This window comes from Gracilinanus agilis, chromosome 6 (genome assembly GCF_016433145.1).
Source record: "Gracilinanus agilis isolate LMUSP501 chromosome 6, AgileGrace, whole genome shotgun sequence".
Lineage (NCBI taxonomy): Eukaryota > Metazoa > Chordata > Mammalia > Didelphimorphia > Didelphidae > Gracilinanus > Gracilinanus agilis.
In genome coordinates this window covers 78314428-78336693 of record NC_058135.1, presented here as the reverse complement: position 1 = coordinate 78336693, position 22266 = coordinate 78314428, and the positions used below count along the sequence as shown (strand labels likewise).

Below are 22266 nucleotides of genomic sequence, written 5' to 3'. Positions count from 1 at the left end.
CTCTCTCTCTCTCTCTCTCTCTCTCTCTCTCTCTCTCTCTCTCTCTCTCTCTCTCTTTCTCTTTCCATTTCTTTGTCTGTCTCTTCCCCCCTCCTTTCCTCCTCCGCCCTGAGGTTTTAGGTAGGGGATGGAATGATATATAGTAAAGTAAAAGAGGTTTAAGGTTCTTTGAATGGGTGCACAGTATATTAAAAAGTGGACTTGCTATTCCATCCCTCCTCCCTGGCCTTAGGCAATTGTCTTGTTTCATCTAGGCTTCCTAGCAGATGTGACCTCCATGGCGTGATTCATTCTTGAGTGTCATATTAGAGCTGATGTCAGCCAGCTGCAAGATTTGCAAAAGAGGAAATAATCCAAAAGTACGATGGATTAAATCAGCCACATTGGCTGCTGGAGGGCACTTCAGAAATATCATTTGGATGTTTTCCAAAGAATTAATTAATAGCTCCTAACAGGTAACGTGCTTTAGTTTCTTGGTAGCAGAATACCAAGACCCTGGAAGCCAAGAAAGACTGATTTATCTCTTTGAGATTTATTCCTTTGGGGTAGCTAGGTGGCACAGTGGAGAGCATGCCAGGTCTGGTGTCAGGAGGATCTGGGTTCATATCTGGCCTTAGACATTTCCTAGCCATGTGACCCTGGGTAAGTCATTCATCTCCATTTGCCTAGCCCTTGCCTTTCTCTCTTAGAGTTGTTACTCGGACAGAAAATAAGGGTTTAAAAAAGAGAGAGAGAAAGAGAACCCCTAACCCTGCAAGTTGATAACTTCTCCCTCAAGAATATTAATAAAATAACCACAGTTTAGGCTAGCTCTGCTTTAGAATTCATACTCCCTTCATCAGAGCAGCTTTGATTATGAAGAGGAGATAAATTTTAATCCACCAAACCACACACCACATCATTTTAGCAGGATTGGACTCTGTAGTCCTATAAAGGTGGCACTCTCCCTTGTGGTGGAAGCATAGTTTGATGGAAAATATAGGTTTGTCTCTGAAGCCTAAGGACCTGGGTTCAAATCCCACCCCCAACACTTACTACTTAGTGTGGTAGTGCCTTAACCTCAGTTTCCTAATTTGTAAAATGAAGAGTTCAAATTACATGGCTTCTGAGGGCTCTTCCAGCTTCAAGTTGAAGATCTTGTGATTTTGATAAACATTCATAGCACTTAATATTGTTTATTCAGGTGGTCCCAGACATGTTCATATGAAATTCATATCAAGGATCAAAGAGCTTTTAAAAAAGAACCTCACCTGTCTTCCTGAGAACATGCCCTGCTCTCCCTGAACAACGGAGATATTTTCTCTCCATTGTCAAACACAGCTCTTCATCATGCAAATAACATTAAAATGCATAGCAAAACCATGGCTAATATGGACTCTGTTTTGCATGACTGCACATGTATAATCTATATCAAATCGCCCTCTCAGTGAAGGAAGAAGGGAGGGAGGCACAGAATTTGGAACTCAAAATTTTTCAAAACAAATGCTGAAAATTTTGTCTACATATAATTTAGAAATACTTAATGAAACAAAAACTTATTGGGAAAATGTATGGCAAACCATAGCTACACCAATGCATTTAAAGTCAAGCATGTTCAACTGGCTTAAGGGACAATTTTTGTCATGAATCACAGATATTAAATTAGAAAATGATAGAATTAGTAAAATGCTGTCTCTTTCTTTCCACCTGTGTGTTAAGACCTATTCATACCCCGCCTCCTCCATGAAGTCTATTTGGATCACCCCAGCTCGAGTGAAAGTACTGGGTTTAGAGTCAGAGGAGGTGGGTTCAAATCCCACTGGTGGTGCTAATACTTGTGTGACTGGATAAATCACTTCATATCTTTAGGCCTCAGGTTCCTCATCTATAAAATGAGGAGATTGAACCTAGGTGCTTCTGAAGTCCTTTCTATTTCTGATATTTGACCCTCCACTGAGCTCTCAAGCCAGTTATTGTTTATGTATCATGTGTGGCAAAGAATCGTGTACAATCTATGGATCTTTGGCCCACTCATTTATTGTTCAGCTTTTTAGACATCTCTGCCTTTTCTGTTTCTTTGTGTTATCCCCAGTGTGCCTAGCACTGGACCTTACAACGCTGATGTCAAACTCAAATAGAAATGGGGGCCAATAAACCCACTCCAGGATCTCTGCAGGCTGCCTATTGACCTAAAAAAGTCACATTTTAACATTATCTATGTTTTGTTGTTTTATTATTTATTTCCCAGTTACATTTTAATTTGTTTCAGACCACACCATCTTTCAACATAGTGTGAAAACAGTAAGAAGCAGAAACAATTGTCTAATCTTGGAAGCTAACAGCAGAAACAGTAACGTTGTGCAGCATCTTGCAATAAACAAGCTACTAACTATCTATAATTTATTTAAGTCTTTTTTGTAGGTATCTATCAACCAGTTAATAGATGGACCTGTCTATCTGTCTGTGTATCTTTTTAAAGGAGTCTATCAACCAGTCAACAGATGGATTCTTTCTTTCTCCCTTTCTTTCCTTTCTCTCTTTCTCCCCTTCTCCTTTCTTCTCTTCCTTTTTCTTTCTCTCTTTATTCTTTCTCTTTCTTTCTTCCTTCTTTATTTCCTCTCTTTTTCTCCTCTCTTTCTGTGTTTCGACTATATATAGATGGACTCGATTAGCACATGTCAATGATAGCTATATAGGCATATTTATAACCTTATAAATAGACTCCTTTAAAAAGTTATACACAGATATAGACCCATGTATTGATTGGTTGATAGATACCATTAAAGATAGATATACATGCACGTATTTATCTATCTATATATATGTATCTATTAAAAGACTCCTCATTAAATATGCATACATATACACATGCATATATATGTATATTTACATATACATATACATTACATATATATATATATGTATATAGAGAGATGTATATACACACACCTACAGAGAGAGATTAGACCATGGTGTTAAGTGATCACTACTTCTATAAACTTCAAAAAGAATTAAACTATTTTTTGCTTTTTTTGGTGCTTTTGTTCCAAATCATTTGTTCCTATGGAAACTGATTGAAACCATCTTGAAAGAGAGATACCTACAGCAGCAGTGTTGGCAAATGTTAAGCTGTTGGTGGGACACTTTTATCTTTGGGTGTAATTTAGCAGGACAGCCTCTCATCTCAGACTGGTCCCTAGTAGGAAATGATGAGGTCCTTGTTGGGTTGGAGAAGACACTTGCTTTGTTGTAGAGGCGGGTCCAAGTTGGGCAGATCACCGAAATTCTGCAGTTTTCATATTTCTTATTAGTCCATCTTTTATCTGGGGATGTCAGTATATCCAGTCCACCCACCTCATCCACAGGGGGTTGTGTAAACTTTAGGACCCCTGCTTATATGTCAGTAGCTCTTATTATTATTATTCTGAAAGTGTATTTGGAATTCAGGTGTTCAGAATCCCAAATGTATGCCTCCTACAAAAAGGGTGGCTATATTTCCAGGCTAGCCCACAGAAGCCTTTTATTTTTTTAACCCTTACCTTTTAATTAATACTGTGTACTGGTTCCATGGCAGAATTGTGGTAAGGGCTAGGCAATGGGGGTTAAGTGACTTGCCCAGGGTCACACAGGGCTGAGAACAGATTTGAACCTAGGACCTCCTGTCTCTGGGCCTGGCTCTCAATCCACTGAACTACCCAGCTGCCCCCCCCTCCAGAAGCCTTTTTAAAACATAACACACACATGTATGTTTATTCTTTTTCCTTCCTTCCTTTCCTTCCTTCCTTCCTTTCCTTCCTTCTTTCCTCTTTTTCTTTCTCTCTTTCTGTGTTTTGACTATATATAGATCACATGTTGTATATGAACATGATATGTAATCATAGGTTACATGCTATATATACATTATATTATATTTAAGGACTAACCTATGTTCTGAAACCTTGGAGTAGGACCCAGGTGGTATGAACAGCAAGAGGGATGAAGGGAAAAAGTTTCTATCTCCTTTCCTGAACAAAGGGGCTCCTTCAAAATTGTGAAGTAGACCAGGTTTTTCTTTGCCATCCTTTTGTTTCTCTTTCTAGTGCTAGCTAGGTGAGACAGTGGATAGAGTACCAGGCCTAGAGGCAGGAAGACTTTAATTCAAATCCAGCCTTAGACATTTATTAGCTGTGTAATCCTGAGCAAGTCACTTAATCTCTGTCTTCCTCATTCCTCCCCATCTGTAAAATGGGGACACGAAGAGCATTTACTCTTCTAGGCTGTTTCAAAGATTAAAGAAAAAGTACTTCTTACATCTTTCTCCCTGTTAACATACCCTTCAGTTCAGTAACACCGATCTCTCCTGGATGTTTCAAGAACAAAGTACATCATCTCTTGGCTTTGGCCATTTTCTCTGTCTTGTCCCTCCATCCCTGGAATACTCTCCCTTCTCATCACCAACTGCCTTCCCTGGCTTCCTTTAAGTCCCAACTAAAATGCCATCTTCTATAAGAAGGTTTTCCATCCCATTTTAATGAATGGTGGTTTCTTGTTCTTAATAATTTCCCATGTTTCCTGTACATAATTCGCTTGTGTATAGTTGTTGGTTTTCTCTCCCATTCAATTGGGAGCTCTTCTAAGGGAGGGATTGTTTCTTTATGTGTCTCTGGGATTTAGCCCAGTGCTGGGCACAATAGTTTATGCTTTAAAAACATTATTGACCATAAAGCACATGGTAAGCATTAAAGTATGTTATCAATGCTAACTTTTATTATTGTCTCACTCCTTTCACTAAGTACACAGTCCTTGTGTGTTGTGGCTGTGTTCCTTGGTGTTCTTCATGATCCTAAATGACTCACTTCTCCACTGAATTAAAGCTCAGTAAAGACAGTTGAGTGACTCAGTGGATTGACAGACTTTGGGTCTGGAAATAGGAGGTCCTGGGTTCAAATCTGGCTTCAGACATTTCTTGGCTGTGTGAACTCTGGACAAGTCACTTAACCCCAATTGCCTACCCCATATCATTTTTCTGCCTTGGAACCAATACTTAGTATTGATTCTAAGACAGAAAGTAAGGGTTTAATAATAAAAAAAAAACCACCTCCATATATTAATTTAAAACAATGATAATTCACAGAGAGAACAATACACCTTAAGGCAGAAACCCTGGTTAAATAAGTTTGAATTGTCAGTGACGAACTCTGTGATGAGGGACTTTCAAAGCAGTGTGGCGCCCACCTAAGGAATGCCATGTTTATACATTTCTTCTCCTTTATAAAAGGGTGTTGTAATGACTATATGGTACCATAGATGTGAGTATTCCTGCAGTAGAACAATTCATAATCCATCCATTCCTCTATGCAACACTTGTCTGTGCTCCCCCAAAATTTCACCGAGCTCATTATGCAAGGCAACTAGGTGGCCCAGTACATAGAGTACCTAGCCTGGAGTCAGGAAGACCTGAGTTCGAATTCAGAAACTTCCTACCTGGATGACTCTGGGCAAACCACTGTACTTTGTTTGCCTCACTCTCTTCATCCCAGTGTCTCTACCAAGAAAACCTCAAGTGGTATCTTGAAGGATTGGATACAACTAAACAGACTGAATGACAGTAATATTGTGCCAAATACTCTTCCTCTTCACACTGACTCCATCTCAGTGGAGCACACCAGCTTTATTCCCTGTTATTTTATTTATGATACCAACTTCAAGCTCTTCTCTGTGCCAGGTACTGTGCTAAGAGCTGGAGCTACACCTGACCCAGGGAAAGACACAGTGGAGAAACCAGGGAAGTCCTCAAATGGGGAAGAAATACAGAAATGTCTGTGCTGAGATCCCTCTCTAAATGGAAGATTGGGAGTTCATGGTTCTGCCTTCCAGTCAGAGGGCAAAGGGCAGTGATCTGAATGCCCCAGCTGATTGGATCCTGTAGGATGATGAAATCATCCCAGAGATGACCTTCCTGCAGCTTGGGGGAGAGGTCAGAGAATTGTGTCCCAAAATAATGCAGCCAAAAGCTGTTAGGAGAATCCTTTGGGATGTTTGCTGTTGTGCCTCTGCCCTTTAACAAGAGGACCAATGACATCACCCAGTCATGTCTTGGTTTGTGCATGAATTGGATTTAAGTGGTGTCCAGGTAGGACCAGTGCCTCTGGGAGGAGGAATGGCCAGTGTTCTGTGCACTATGGCACTATTTAACTGCTCAGAGAGGACCAGCACCTCTGGTGGGAGGGCCAGTGCTCTGTGAACTATGGCATCACCTAGCTGCCCAGGGAGGACCAGCACCTTGGGTGGGAAGGCTTGTTCAACACTTTTCAGGGCTGCTCATCCACCTTTGGTGTCCACCTCTCACCCAGTTCTCACCTGTGGCTCCAGGATGCTGTAGATAAGATGTGTAAAGCACTCTGTAGACCTTAAAGTACCCTATTAATATATTCGTTATCTGATATGATAATTTACAAAGTGCTTTCTATACATTATCATATAGACCCCACCTTTACCCTGTGAAAATGGGAGCAGTTTTTGTTTGATTTTTTTAACCCCCATTTTGTTTAATTTTTTAAAAATAACTCTTACCTTCTGTTCTAGAATGGATACCAAGTATTGTCCCAAAGTAGAAGAATGGCAAGGCTTAGGCAATTGGGGTTAAATGACTTTGCCAGGGTCACAGAGTTAGGAAGTGTCTGAGGGAGATTTGAGCCTGGCTCCTTCTAACTCCAAGCCTGGGCTCTCTATTTCCATCTAGCGCCATGCAACTCCATTTTAAAATGAGGAAACCATGACCAAGAGAAATCAATAGCCTAGAACCCAGGTCTTGGAACTGCAGGTTGGATGCTCTTTTGGCTAGCCCACAGCATTCTCAATGCCATGAGTTCTGAAAACTTGGTGCTCACTGGGTTGTGGGGTTATTGAAAGTTTACAGTTGATGTAGTAGTTTGCCTCCCTGCTCTGTCTCCTTCCCACCCTACCCGCCCAGTGTATTAGAAGTGCTATTATACAGATGTGAGCTCATAGTCCAATGGGCAGCTGATAGATAAAGATCTAGGTCTGGAGTCAGAAAGACTAATCCTCCTGAGTCAAAACCTGCCCTCAGACACTGATCAGTTGTGTGACCCTGGGCAAGTCACCTCACCCTATTTGCCTCACTTTCCTCATCTGTCAAATGAACTGGAGAAGGAAATGGCAGAATCACTCCAGTATCTTTGCCAAGAAAACTCCAAATAGATTCTTCACTTGATTTCTTCCATGAGTTTTCCTCTAGTGTAAGTGAAATGTGTCTTCTTTTACAACATGATGAACATGGACATATGTATCGTATAATAACACATATATAATATATATCATATTCCCTGCCATCCTGAGAGGGGAAGGGGTGGGATGAACATGGATTGCAAAACATCAGGACGTGATTATTAAAAATTGTATCGATATGTAAGAAAGATAAGAAATTAAAGAAAAAGAAAACTCCAAATGGGATCACAAAGAGTCAGACATGACTGAAAGGACTGAACAACAAAATATTTATCCAGTGATTACAGTAGCAATACTGGGAGTTAAATGAGACCTCCTCTCCCACTGATGTTAGTGAGCCTTTCTGCAGAATTTCTGAATGAAAGAGAGACCATGAGGTGCCTAATAGATATAATCTCTCAAAGGAGCTAGGAAGAAAGGCAGATTCTCAGCCGGTGCGGATGTGGGGATGTGGGTCTTCTGCTTTCTACCTGTCTTCCTCACTGCATCCCACCGTCACCCTCATTTTCCACATCAATCATTTCTTAGTCCCTGACCCAACTCTGAAATAGCAATGTTGGCCGATTTGCCTAGTAAGAGTGTGTACGGATGTGTAGAGACATGATGGATTCTTTAATAAAGCGGTGAGTCAGGACCTGCTGAGTTGGACAGCTAGCTGATTCATTACTTTGCTGTGCGTTATCTATCTTGTGGGATGAGTGGACAGTTAGAAAAGCACTCTCTAAGCAAAAAGGCTTCAGTTGGGTTTGAATTCACTTACTCATGGGGCTTCTCCTCCACCTACCACGTCGTGTTCCCAGTTTTCCCGGTACCTCATTAGGAGTTGTAAGGAGTGCCAGGGCTAATGTTAGCAAGGCCAACTTCTGTGGGACTCTCTGGAGTTTGTTTTTTTCCTTCTTAACAGGAGTGTTCTTTCAATTAAGAGCTGTGGGAATTGAGCTCTCTTAACAGGCCTATGAAGTATTTAAAGAGAGCATTAGGGCATTTTTTGTTATAAATTTTTTTTAATGTTTTCTGTTTCCGTGAAGAATTTCTCTTTCTGCCAAATTCTCTTCCACTGTATGAAGCAGTGAAGTAACAAATCTTACCCTACAGTGGCATTTAAAGAAAACCTACAGGAACTTGGGGGAAAAAGCGCTTTTTTGGATGCCAGCTTTCCTTTTAATTTCAAATACAAACATTTGAAAGTCAAGTATAGTAATTTGGTTTCAAAGGGAAGCTGCTCGAAACTAACAGCAGTCTGAGTTAATGAGAGCCATATGCTCTGTCCCTTATGTATGGGTATTGTAGTCTTCAAGTAAATGTTCCAGGAAAGGAATCTTTGAATTTTGGAACAGATCTCTCAAAAATATTATAGTAAACCTTCTGTTTCAAGAGCCAAGCAGTATTTATACATATAATTGGTGTTAATATATTAAATTAAGTTGTAAACACAAGATATTTTCTGATGTTCTCTATCAAAGTTGTTCATTTAACTGTAACCACAGGCTGCATGTGATTTCTCGCCCCCTCCCTCACCCCCCAAGCCCAAAGGCATTTAAGATAAAACTTTGGTGAATTAGTAATTCTATCAGTAGGTTTGGAGGAGGAGGAGGAGGAAAGAGGAAAAAAGGATGGGCAGTCTTTGAATTGCAACTGGGCCCTTGGCATATTTTACAAATACGTTCCTTGGTTTCATAAATATGTAATCCATTTAAGAAGTAGAAAGAGTGCAGTGAATAATGGTTATATTCTCAGCTACAGAGCTCAAAAGCCTATTTTGTTTACAGTGCACCTGGAATACTATACATTTAGAGTGAAAAATGATAGAAAACAATATTATTATACTATAAATAAAATCCAGTAACGTTTCATAAGAAATAGTTGTGTTGGATGAATAGGGAATTGTTAAAAAAAATCAGGTTTGATTAGAGATACATGAGAAGATAGGATTCTGCCACATTGCCTCATCCTGGCATTACTGTGACTGGATCCTAGAAGGCTGCCCCCTCAAAGCCTAGCTCTGGCAAGACCTTTCCCAATGGAAAAAGAGTATTGCTGAGTATGATGGGCCTGTGATGATGAACATTGTGGGGCCATTCAGAGACCCTAGCCACCGGAATGGTCACAGGCCTCTGGAATCATGGTTGGTTATTGCATTGATCTCAGTCATTAAGTCTTTCAAAGTTCCTTGTCTTTATGATATTGTTCTCTTACAAATTGATCTCCAGGTCGTGCTTACTTTACTCTGCATCAATTCATAAAAGTCTTCATAGATTTCCCTAAAGCCATTTTCTTCCTCATTTCTTACACCCCAATAGTGTCCCATCATATTCGTAGACACAATTTGTTCAGCCATTCTCCAGTAGATGGGTACCCAAAAGTTGGTGCTACAAATATATTTTTGTATCTTTGGGTCTTTTCCCTTTTCCTTTGGTCTCTGAAGGTACAGACATTGCTTATTGCTAGGTCATTCCTAATTGCTTTCCAAAATGGCCACATTAATGCATAGCTCCTCCTAAGACTTTAGTTTTGCTTTTTTTCTTCATTTGTTGATTGTGATGGTCTAAATAGATGATCTGGGAGGTCTCCTTCATTTTTAAATCCTCGAAAGAAAGAAAATATGTTGGCTTATCCAAATGATTATTCATTCCATATACTGAGTGAAATATTGACAGATGTATTCATGCTTTAGATTAACTGACAAGTTTTCTTTTCTTATTAATCATAGATCATAATTAATCCCCGATGCAGTGATTTCTATAAATACTTTGAGTTGTGGCAATGTACCAATATTTACAGTCTCTAGTTTATTGCTTTGGAATAAACACATTTGAAAATAGAATGCTTAGTTAACTCAAACAGTTTTGTTGGGAAACGATAACTAGACATGACAAAACTGAGTTACATTGACTGTTATCTGTCATTTTCGATCGTGATCGTATACACATGTGCTGCCCATCGCAAGAGCTTCCCTCTTTACATTTTATGGCCACTCTTCCACAGGACATTGTTTCTAACATTAGCACCATTACCCATTTTTGAGTTCTCATTACACTCCTTTTGTCCTACTCATTCAGCAAAAAATCTTTGGGATTTTTTTTAAATAAGTGAATACTGTATTTTATAAAAAGGCACTGGAATTCTTTAGATTGTAATGCTGTGTACATGAGTACCAAGAAGGAGGAGAGGTGAAGAGAAAAACAAGAAGGTGTAATAAATATGGATTAGGTGGGATGAGTACGAGAGAGGACACAAGGATGAAAGTGAGGAAGCAAGGCTGGGTGATTTGGAGGATGGCAAATGTGCTGGTCCCTAAAAGATAATGAATTCTGTTAGACAAAAGTAAACTGTATTTTAGGGCAACAACGAAGTATCTTTGGGCTTACATAGAATACCCTGTATTCATTTACATTTCTGCACTATGAGGTCAGAATTATTTTATATGGATGCGCCATGACTCAGATTATATTGTTAAATTGTATCATGAATTGGCTTAAGACCCAGGAATTCTTGAGCTGGTGTGGGTGAACTTGTTTTTGTTTTGTTTTGTTTTAAACTTTTACCTTTTTTCTTAGAACTGATAGTAAGTGTCTGCTCCAAGATAGAAGAGCAACAAGAGCTAGGCAATTGGAGTTAAGTGACTAGCCTAGGGTCACACATCTAGGAAGCATCTGAGGCCAGATCTGATCACAAGATCTCCTATCTTCAGGCTTGGCTTTCTATCCATTGAGCCACCTAGCTGCCCTATAAACTTGTTTAAAAATTTTTTTTGATAACTGTATTTTAATGTAATTGGCTTCCTTTATTCTCATATATATGTGTATATACACATACACACATATATATTATGCTTTTAAAAATTATTATTAGAAAGGGGGTGTGTTGGCTTTGCCAAACCATTTAAACAAATCGGTGACCCCCTAAAACAGGGGTGGGGTCAGCAACATATGGCTCTTTCTGCAGGAGCCATAAAGTCAATTTTTTTCAGGCGCTGTTACAGGAGCCGCACTGTGAGCACTGTACAGCTCTCATGAAATTACATTTTTAAAAATGTGGCGTTTATGGTTCTCACGGCCAAAAAAGGTTGCTGACCCCTGCCCTAAAAAGTGGAGAACCAACGCCTGTGTTGTTAAAAACTCTTACTTTATTTAGCAAGGTGAGGTGTCTTAACTGTGTATTAACATCTTTTTTTTTTTTTTAACCTATATGAATTCTGGGCATAACAATCTTGGTTACACAGCTTTGCCCCTTCTGTTGAGCTGTATTATATCATCTTGGGGTTATTTCTTATTTTGTGTCCCCAGTACATGGGGAACTGTATAAGTAATAGATTAATGTTTATTGGATTAAATCTTATAATACTTTATTGCATCTATGGTGTGTGTGAGAAAGGTGAAGAGAGAGAGAGAGAGAAAGAGAGAGAGAGAGAGAGAGAGAGACAGAGAATGAATATATATATATATGTGTATATATATATATATATATATATTTCTTTTAATGGATGGAACACTTGCTTAAAATGTCTCTGGTTTCCCTACAGGTGATGTCTCTCCAATCAGCATGTCTCCCATTAGTCAATCTCAGTTTATTCCACTTGGGGAAATCCTTTGCTTGGCCATCTCAGCGATGAATTCTGCAAGAAAACCTGTCACACCAGAAGCACTGATGGAACACCTGACCACTTGCTTTCCAGGTAAGAGAAGTACCAGCAGAGCCCTTATCACATGGTTTGCCTAGGACTTTGCAGAGTCATTCTTTCTGACTTTACACAGAACAGCAACAGACTCTTATCCAAAGTGACTGGAATGAAGGCACCTCTAGCATTTAAAAAAAGAACCTACCACCTTCAACCCAATTGCCACTGTTAAAATTGCATTGAAGCAAAACCATTAAGTTATAACCCATGCAAGGATTGGAGCAGAAAAAGTGAGGAGTAGTCAAGTTTTTACAAACCAGTGTGCTACTTTAAATCCTTGTGTAGATTCCTGGATTTAGTGATTTCAGAGGAAATAACTGGAAACTCTTAGTTCCTAAGGTTTTAAGTTCCAAAAGAAAGCTATGCTAGACTAAATATACATACATGCCTGGCAATTTATCTTTATTGCTTGATTTGGTCTCTACAAACTTGACAGTTAGTTGAGATTTAATTTAAAAAAAAAAACAATAAAATTCCAGAAAATGTTCATTTTCCAATTTCACATGTGGTTTGTGTTCATGAATTACTTAGACAATCACTACATGCTAACTATAAATCTCACCTCTTGCCTGGACTGTTGCAGTTGGTCGCCAGGCCTCAAGTCTCTCTCCCCTCCAGTATCCAAGTATCTTTCACATACTTGCTAAAATCACTTTGCCCAAAAGCAGCTAGAAAGGAAACTCCCTCTAACCTTTACTCGATATTCCAAGCTCTTCACATCCTGGGCTTTTCTTTCCTTTCCAGATGTCTTATACGTTACAGCCCTCCAGCCACACTGGTCTACTTGCTATTCCTTGCACAGAATTTCTAGTCTCTGTGCATTCGCAGTGGTTATCCCCCCATGCTTGGAATGCCCTGCCTACTCATACCTGTCTCCTGAATCTCTAGTTTCCTTCAAGACTCAGCTCGAATGTCCAATATATACTTAATAATGCAAACTCCTCGAGACCAAATCTGTTAGATTTTTGACTTTGTATTCTTAGTGCCGGAAAGGAAGGGAGGGAATATTAAATGCCTCCTTTGTGCCTGGCATTGTGCCAAGCACTTTACAAATATCTCGTTTGATGCTTACAACAACCCTGGGAGAGGTAGGTGCTTTATGATCTCCATCTGACAGTTGAGGAAAGTGAGACTGACAGAGGTTAAGTAACTTGCTCAGAGTCACATAGCTAGTAAGTATCTGAGGCTGGGTTTGAACTTAGGTCTTCCTGCCTCTTGGTCCAGCATTCCATCCACTGTCCCACCTACCTGTCAGGCACTTAATAAATATAAATGCTTATTGACAAATTTATCACCTTTCATGCATAGATACCAAGGAATCAACCAATGAGTTTTTTTTTTTTAAAAGAAACCCTTGCCTTCTGTCTTGGAATTAACACTGGGCATTGGTTCTAAGGTAGAAGAATAGTAAGGACTAAGCAGTGGAGATTAAGTGACTTACCCAGGGTCATACAGCTTAGCAGTGTTTGAGGCCAGATTGAACCAGGACCTTTTGTCTCTGGGCTTGGCTCTCAGTCCACTGAGCCACCTAGCTGCTTCCCCCTACCTCAACTTGATTTTTCATCTTTTAGCATGGCTTGATTTCAGGATTCTTCTGGATACTTTCTCCCCTACAAAATTTAACTCAATAGACAGTGCAGGTTCCTACTCTGTGAAAGGCATTGTGCTAAGTTCTGGAGTTATGATGAGCAAAGGAGAAAGAGCCCTTGTCCTCAAGGAGCTTCTGGGCTGCTGGAGATAAGGAGTGAAGTGTTTGCTCTATTAACACGATAACTTTTTAATAACTGGAAGCATTAAAAAAGGATTTCTAGAGGAGGTAACATCAGAGTTCAGTCTTGAAGTAGGTGAAAGAGATTAAGGGGCTAAACTGCATTCCAAGTAAGCAGGGCATACCAGCAAGCATAGAGATATAAGATGGGCTCTGGTCCAGTGAATAAGGAGTAGTCTAGTTAGGGTGGGAGAGGGAGAGGGGAGGAGAAGGATGAGTACTAAAAAGGAATTGGTTGGGAGAGCTGGAATGCCAGGCTGAGGAGCTTGTATTTTGTCCTAGAGAATTCAGGGAGCCACTGAAGATTCTTGAGCAGGATTTTTGACCGAATTAATACCTTAGGAAGTTCTTTTGGAAATCGTATTGGGGTCATCTTGGAATGGGATATAACTAGAAGCAAGAGCACCAATTATGGGAGACTTTCAGTAGTACAGAGGGGGAGGCCTAAAGGCAGGCAGGAATAAGAGATATACGGATTCATAGTGGGTGAAGGAAGACTCAAACTGAAGGAAGACTCAAACATGCATCTAGGGTTGCAAGTTAGGTGACTACAGAAGTTCCACTTTTGGACGTGTTAAAATGTACTGAATGAAATATATTTATTTTACTTTAAAGTCAGAGTAAGCTATTATTTTGTTTGAAATAATAACAATTATTATTTATTATTTTTTAAACCCTTACCTTCCGTCTTGGAATCAATACCATTTTTGTTTCCAAGGCAGAAGAATGGTAAGGGCTAGGTAATGAAGCTTAAGTGACTTGCCCAGGGTCACACATCTAGAAAGTGTCTGGGGACAGATTTGAACCCAGGACCTCCCATCAGTGAGTCTAATTCTCAATTCACTGAGCCACTTAGCTCCCCCTTATAATAACTGTTTTTAAAACCCTTGCCTTCTATTTTAGAACCAATACTTTGGTTCTTAAAGAAGAAGAGTGGTAAGAGTTAAGTGACTCTCATCGAGTTAAGTCAAAAGCTAAGAAGTGTTTGAGGCCAGATTTGAACCCAGACTCTCCCATTTCTGGATCTGGTTCTCAATCCACTGACCCACCTAGCTTCCTCCATTTGAAATAATTATTATAATGTTTTTGACCACCTTTGGGCTAACCAAAGATGTTAAAAATCATCATTTCTATAATCTTTATGGTCTACTAAGCCATATATATATATGTACATATATATATGTATATATATGTGTGTGTGTATACATATGTATATGTATATATATACATATATATATATTCACACATTATCTTATTCTATCCTTATACTATTGGTCTTGTGAGGCAGATGACATTCTTACACCCACTACACAATTGAAGAAACTGAGGCCAAGAGCAAGTGACTGGCCCAGAGCCCAATTTCCTCTTCCCCCTCTGAGATATTTCCAAACTAAGGGGTAGGTTCTTGATTTTTAACTCTTTCTTAGCTTGAAATTTAACACACATTCATTTAACGTGTGGGAAATAGTAAGTAATAGTAATAAATAAGTAAGACATGGTTCCTGCTCACAGAGGACTCAATATCAAATATGAACTGATATTTCCTAGCTCCTACTTAAAAGAGATTCTAGTGTATCAAAACTTCTCATTGCACTTCCACATTTCTTCCTAAAAAAAAGTTTTTCCTTTCTTTCTCTCTCTTATTATTATTATAATTATCATCAATATTTAGCAATGCACATAGCAGAAAAATCAACACGAATAAAAGCATTTGAAAACTCTGCAACCTTCAGTTTATATATACCTTTTCATTTTGAGGGGATTATTTAGTTTGGTTCACTCTTGATGTTGGGATTCCTTAGCTTCCTTCCTTCAATACCTTGATTCTCACATCAAGAGGATCTGAAAGGAGAGGGGAGGGAAGGAGGGAAAGGGAAGAGAGGAAGAACAGGGTAGTGGGAGAAGGAACATGCAACACAAAGGACACTCCAGCAAAATGGTCAAATCCAGTCCCAGACACTTACTAGCTGTGTTATCCTGGACAAGTCACTTGAGTCTGTTGGCCTCAGTTTTCTTACCTGTAAAACAAGCCGGAGAAGAAAATAGCAAACCACTCCATTATCTTTGCTCAGAAAACCCCAAATGGGGTCATAAAGAATCAGACGTGACTGAAAATGATGGAACAACAGTTTTCAAAAACTAACTCCCAGATAAACTTTGCCTTTTTAATTGAAACCTAGGTAAGATCTTAAATGCTGTTTGATCTCTTGAGTAAGCGAGATGCCCTGACAAAAGAGTCTCCCTTGCCGCTTTTTACTTTGATGCCCACTACTAATAGCTAATCACCCCAAGAGCTCATGGTTTGGTTTTTTTTTTTAACATCACAAATTTTTTTTTAATTTTTAAATATTTTTCCATGGTCACATGATTCATTTTCTCTCCCTCCCCTTTACTCTCCCCCCTCCCAGAGCCAACAAGCAATTCCACTGGTTTATACATGCTTTTTAAAACATAACTTCACAAGAAATTGCATAATATCAGTTCAGATTTATTTATTGCTTTTAGGTTTACAAATCACTTTATACACATTATCTCATTTGATTCCCACAACAATCCTGAGAGGTAGGTGCTATTATTATTATATGATAATTATTATATGTAATTAAGCTATATTTATTTTATATACTAATTACATTATTATGTTAAAATTGAGGATACTAAAGCTTAAAGAAGGTGACTTGTCAATGGTCATACAACTAGTCATTGGCTGAGGTGAGATTGAGACCCAGGACTTCTTATTGCCTAAGTCTGGTGTTCATAAGATCGTGGGGTTGGAAAAGAGGAACATTTGAGGTTATCATATTCATCCTCCTCATTTTTAAAGGTGAGGAAAGTCAGGCCTAGAGTAGAACTGACTTGGCTAAAGCTACATAATTATTAACCAAGAAAAAGCAGAATTCTAACCCAGGACTTGGGACTCACCAAGTTGCGCACTCTTTCCACTCTACAATGGAGTTGTCCCCACTCACCCCACCATGCTGCCATTATATGATGTCGTAGGATTCATTTGAATATCTTCCTTTATGGAATGTGCAAATGGAGAGAAGCGGTAGATCAGAGCCAGTGGACAATAACGAATGATTAGTCATTGCCAAGCAGCCGGTAATGATTTAAGTAAGTTAAAACAGTAGAGAAAGAAGTAGGTTGCTGAGACTTTCATACAACAACAACAACAACAACAACGTCTGGCTAGGTTTTATGGCAAATCGAATATATATATCCCAAGGCCACAGTTGTCTGGCTAAGGGAAAATAACCCTTTCTCAAATGTGTGGTGTTGGCTGCTGCTGTTTAGAATTGCTCTCTAGACCTAATTCTGGGCCATGGCCTCCTCGCAATATGCAGGATGCTAATTATTTATAACATCCCCCCTCGTAGCAACAACTCTGTAGGTTAAACTTAACCCGGTGAACAAATGAAAATATTCCTTTTTATTTGTACATTAACTGTTGTGCCAGACTTTAGAAAATGTAATAATACCACTTAATTTATTTCTCAAACACGTATAGCGATTCCCCAAATAGAGAGACTGGATTTTGGTATGTTGTTTCTAAATATCAGATTTGAAATTTTTTTTTTTTGAGGGTCTGACAAAAGTGGGAGTAAAGAAACTACATTCTCTTTCTTAATTTGGAAGCTCACAGGCAAGCATTTGTGAAAGCCTGGCCTCTGTTTTTGGAACACTACTAAAGTCTCTTGCATTTGATAGAAAACCTTAGAATCAAAGAACATTTGAGAATTCACTCCCCCATCCCATGCTTTCATCCATCTTCTCCTGAAACTTTCTAGTTTATGAAGAGAGCTTATACTTATTGTTTGGGATGAAATGACTTGACAGGTTTTAGTTCTTTAAACAGTTTTGGTTTTTTTTCAGTATCATTGGCTTAAGGGGCATAAGAATATGTTTAAAGGGTAGAGAAGAAAGCCCACGTGTTTGTTGGCTCTGGATGACACTCATCCATTCATCCAGTTTGGAGAGTGATTTAAGTTGTGTTAGCAATTTCTAATTAAAGTTACCATCGGAATACTTTTGAGGGAGTTGAGGGGAAAAGTTGAGATGGGGCTGTATTTCGTCCTCCTAAAGCTGTCTGCTGCTTCATCATTTATGAGACTGAAGTCCAAAAGACATCACTTAGGAAGGATAATTTTACGTTACGCTCATCATCCTTACAGTTTTAAAACTTAGTTACTTTTCTTTGAGTATCCAAAGGCTGCATGTGGAGAGCACAAAGGACTTCTGGGATGTGGAACTTCCCTATCTATGATGATCCAGTCTTCTGCTTTTTAAATGAAAGTGTGTGTCTGGGACAGTTGTGGGGTTTGTTCAGTTGTTTTCAGTCATGTCCAACTCTTCGTGACCTCATTTGGGATTTTCTTGGCAGAGATCCAGGAGTGGCTCACCATTTCCTTCTCCAGCTCAATTTACAGACGAGGAAACCGAGACAAAAGGGGTGAAGTGTCTTGCCCAAGGTCACACACCTAATAAAATGTCTGTGGCCAAATTTGAACTCAGGGTTGGTGTTCTGCTCACCGCGCTACCTAGCTGCCCTAAAGCAGTACAGATTTTTGTGTAATTTCGCTAGATGCCTTTACTATCCAAAATGATACTATTGATATATTCTTTGGCTTTGAGGATCAGTGAAGGGTGGGTGGGTAAGCAGAGTGGCATTTTTAAAATTCCCTTAAGATTTAAAGACTTTCTTTGTTCTTTTTGACCCCCAAATCCTTAAGCTTTTGTCTAGGGGAAGGAAAAAACAAAGCTAGATTTCTTTCACAAGCATGCTTTTTTTTTAGGGCGTGGTATGAAATATTCCAAGTGGCTCATTTGGGGTAAGTGTAAAGCCTTACAGTTGGGTTCAAAAAACCCAGTTTCCCCGAGTACAAGGCGAAGGGAAAGAATAATTGAACAAGTTTCTCTGAAATTGAGCTCTGAGTTTGAATGGACTATAAAAACTCAACGTGAATCAGCATTATGATTCAGCAACTACAAAAAGTTAGATTGTGGCAGCCATTAAGACATACAATGCTTCCAGCCAAAGGAAACAATATTCTATTTTGTTCTCTTACCCTGTTATACTCTATTTGACTTACGTGGTATAAAAATATGTTTAAAGTGTAGAAGAAAGCCCATACTGTTGGCCTCACTTTCCTCATCTGAAAAATGAGCTAGAAAACGAAATGGGCAAACCACTCTAGTATCTTAGCCAAGAAAACCCCAAATGGGATAACAAAGAATTGGACCCAACTGAAAATGACTGAACAAGAATTTTTTTAAAAAGTGAATTCCCTGGGCAGCTGGGTAGCTCAGTGGAGTGAGAGTCAGGCCTAGAGACAGGAGGTCCTAGGTTCAAACCCGGCCTCAGCCACTTCCCAGCTGTGTGACCCTGGGCAAGTCACTTGACCTCCATTGCCCACCCTTACCACTCTTCCACCTATGAGACAATACACCAAAGTACAAGGGTTAAAAAAAATAAAATAAAATAAAATAAAAAAAAAGTGAACTCCCAGAGAAACTTTGCCTTTTTAACTGAAACTTAGCTAAGATCATAAACACTGGCTTTCTGTGATGCCCTGGCAAAGAGCCTCCCTTGCTGCAGTTTTAGTTTTGATTCCCACTACTAACAGTTAGTCACCCCGAGAGCTCGTGGTTTGAGGGTTTTTTTTTAAACATGACTTCACAAGAAACTGTATAATATCAGTTCAGATTTATTTAGTGCTTTTAGGTACAAATCACTTTAAATACATTATTTCATTTGATTCCCACAACAACTGAGAGGTAGGTGCTATTATTGTGTGAGCATAATTATAATAGAGTTATTTTATATAACAACTATTATAGTAATTATATTATTATAATTAAGGAAACTTAGAGTGGACTTAGAGTGATTTGTCAGTGGTCACATGAGTAGTAATTGACTGTGGCAAGGTATGGTTAGTTCTAAAAGGACCTTGATGAGGTGGATTTGCCCAGAGAGAACAAAGAGGATTGTAAAAAGGGCTTTGAAGCTGTGTCCTAGAAGGATCAGTTGAAGAAATTGGGCTTGTTTAGCCTAGAAAAGAGAAGACTTGGGAAATGGGACTTTGAGAGTTTGAAGGGCCATCCTGTGAAAGAGGGATTAAAATTGTTCTTTGTTGCCAGAAGCAATGGCTGGAAATCACAAAGAAGCAAATCTATTTTTATATCAGGAAAAGAGACATCCCAAGTTGACTTTTATGAAGGTGAGGGACTCCCTTTTGTTAGAGGCTCTCAAGTAGAGTCTAGGTGGCCTCTTGTCAGGTAGAGGTTTCATGAGAGATACCTACCAAGGGGATGTGTTGGCCTAGATGACTACTTAAGTGTTTTCTAACTCCAGAAGTTTGAGGGTGCAGTTGAAAGCATTGACCAGTGCACCAAAAGTCAGGAGATTATATTTCTTTTCTTAGTTTCATCAATGATTTGGAGTGAAATCTTTGAAAAATCACTTTGCTATGTAAAAGTTAATTTCTGTTTTCTTTGTGGAAAAAAAAGTTGTCAATCAATGAGCATTAATGCTTATTATGTGCCAGGCACTGTGTGATAAATGCAAGAGCTACAAAAAAAAGCAAAAACAGGTCTTTCTCCTAATGAGGGATACAAGATATAAAATAAGAATATACAAGATGATAAAGGCAGATTAGATGGAAGATGACATTGGAGGTGATGGCACTAATTGGAGAAACTAGGAAAAGGTATCATGGAGAGTGGTACTTGAACTGAGTTTTTTTCTTAACCCTTACCTTAGAATCAATGCTATGTATTGGTTCCAAGGCAGAAGAGTGGTAAGGGCTAGGCAATTGGGGTTAAATGACTTGCCCAGAATCACAGAACTAGGAAGTATCTGAGATCAGACTTGAATTCAGGACCTCCAGTTTCTGGGCCTGGCTCTCTATCCACTGAGATTGTTAAAGAGGATTCCAGATGTGAAGAGCAGTATGCAGACACCACCTATAGAGAGAATTTTGTTTTTGATCCTGAAGATGATTTTTTTAAAAACACTTACCTTCCATCTTGGAATCAATACTGTGTATGTTCCAAGGCAGAAGAGTGGTAAGGGCTAGGCAATGGGGGTTAAGTGACTTGCCCAGGGTCACACAGCTGGGAAGTGTCTGAGGCCAGATTTGAACCTAGGACCTCCCGTCTCTAGGCCTGGCTTTCAATCCACTGTGCTACCCAGCTGCACCCCCCACCCGAAGATAATTTTTGAATTAATTGAGAAGAGGAATGAAAGGGTCAGACTTCTATGCATTAGTAAAAATCAGCTGAGTAGAAGATCAATTAAAGTGGGGAGAGACTTCAGTAAAATAGGCCAATTAGAATGTAAAATAGACCAATTAGAATGCAATCTCAAGGAAACTTGAGTGGTATATGAGTAAAGTGGACATGTTGCAGAGAAAAAAATTGACTAAATTCAACCTGGATATGAAAGATGAGTGAGAGAAGAATCAAGAAAGATGTCAAAATTGCAGGCCTGGGTTAGCAGAAAGACAGTGGTGTCCTTGACAGCAAAACTGAAGTTGAGAAGAAGAAAGAGATTGGAAAGAAAGATAATGAGTTCTGTTTTGGACATGGTTTGAGATGCCTAGTTATGCAGGGCGAGAGCTTAGGAGACAGATTTGGGCTGGGAAAATACATCTAGAACTAATCTTCTTGGAGATGATAATTGAACTCATAGGAGCTGAAGGGATCTCCTAGTAAGAATTTAGAAAGAAATGAGGACACCTAGATGACCACAGTTATTGAGCATGGAAGATACAGCAGAAGAGAGCAATGGATAGGGGGAGAATCAGGAGAGACTGGTGTCTAAAAAACCTGAGAGAGAAGAATTTGATCAGCATTTGTCAGATCCAGCAGAGAGGTCAAGAAGGATGAGGTTGGAGAAGAGGCCATTCTATTTGGTGGGTAGGAAAGCATCTTAAACTTTGGGACAAACAATTCCAGTAGAAGTCAGAAGCCTGATTGTCACTTAGGTAGATGAATAGTTGCTTCGCTCTGAGTACTTCCTCCTTTGTATCTTTTTATTAGCTCTGTTGGAAACCGTATTATTTTGATAGGGAGGAGTACCAATCTCCCCCTCAAACTGTCTATTTGTTGTCTCATATATAGAATGTCTATGCCCAATTTTTGTGTTTGCATATGTAGAATTTATTTCTATTCTATAGGCCATGTAGTTGTTTTTATTGTATTGAATAATTTTTCAGAATCTACCCCCCCACCCCACAAATGATTTAAGATCCTACAATGGGCAAATGGTTTTTTAAAATTAATTAATTTAATTAATTAAACTAATTAAAAACTAGTGGAAAAAAACCTATTCAGTGTCCATTGGTCCACAGTGTGTTTATTAAATGAACTCAACCAATACTGGAGAGCCATAGACAATCCTGTAATGCTGGACCTGAGTAAGAAAGCAAGTTAATCTAGAGGGAAGTAGTCATGGAATAAGGAAGTGGAGAAACAGGTCTACAAGATACCTGCTGAAGAGCTTTGAGGGTATGTGGAAGAGAGGCAATTTTTGCATGAAGGGGAAAAACAGTAAAAAATAATCTAAAATATGGTTTCAGCTTCAAGGAACCATTTATCACATAAGACAAAATAT

At 39.1% G+C, this 22266-nt stretch overlaps 1 protein-coding gene across 3 annotated transcripts in view; it reads left to right on the top strand.

Moving 5' to 3' along the window:
• STOX2 (storkhead box 2) overlaps positions 1-22266 on the top strand; it is a 312993-nt gene that overhangs the window by 260346 nt on the left and 30381 nt on the right. For all 3 annotated transcript variants that reach the window (XM_044680418.1, XM_044680419.1, XM_044680417.1), the window contains one exon: positions 11729-11881. In XM_044680418.1, coding sequence (XP_044536353.1) covers positions 11729-11881 — 153 coding nt within the window. The remainder of the gene's footprint in view (positions 1-11728; positions 11882-22266) is intronic.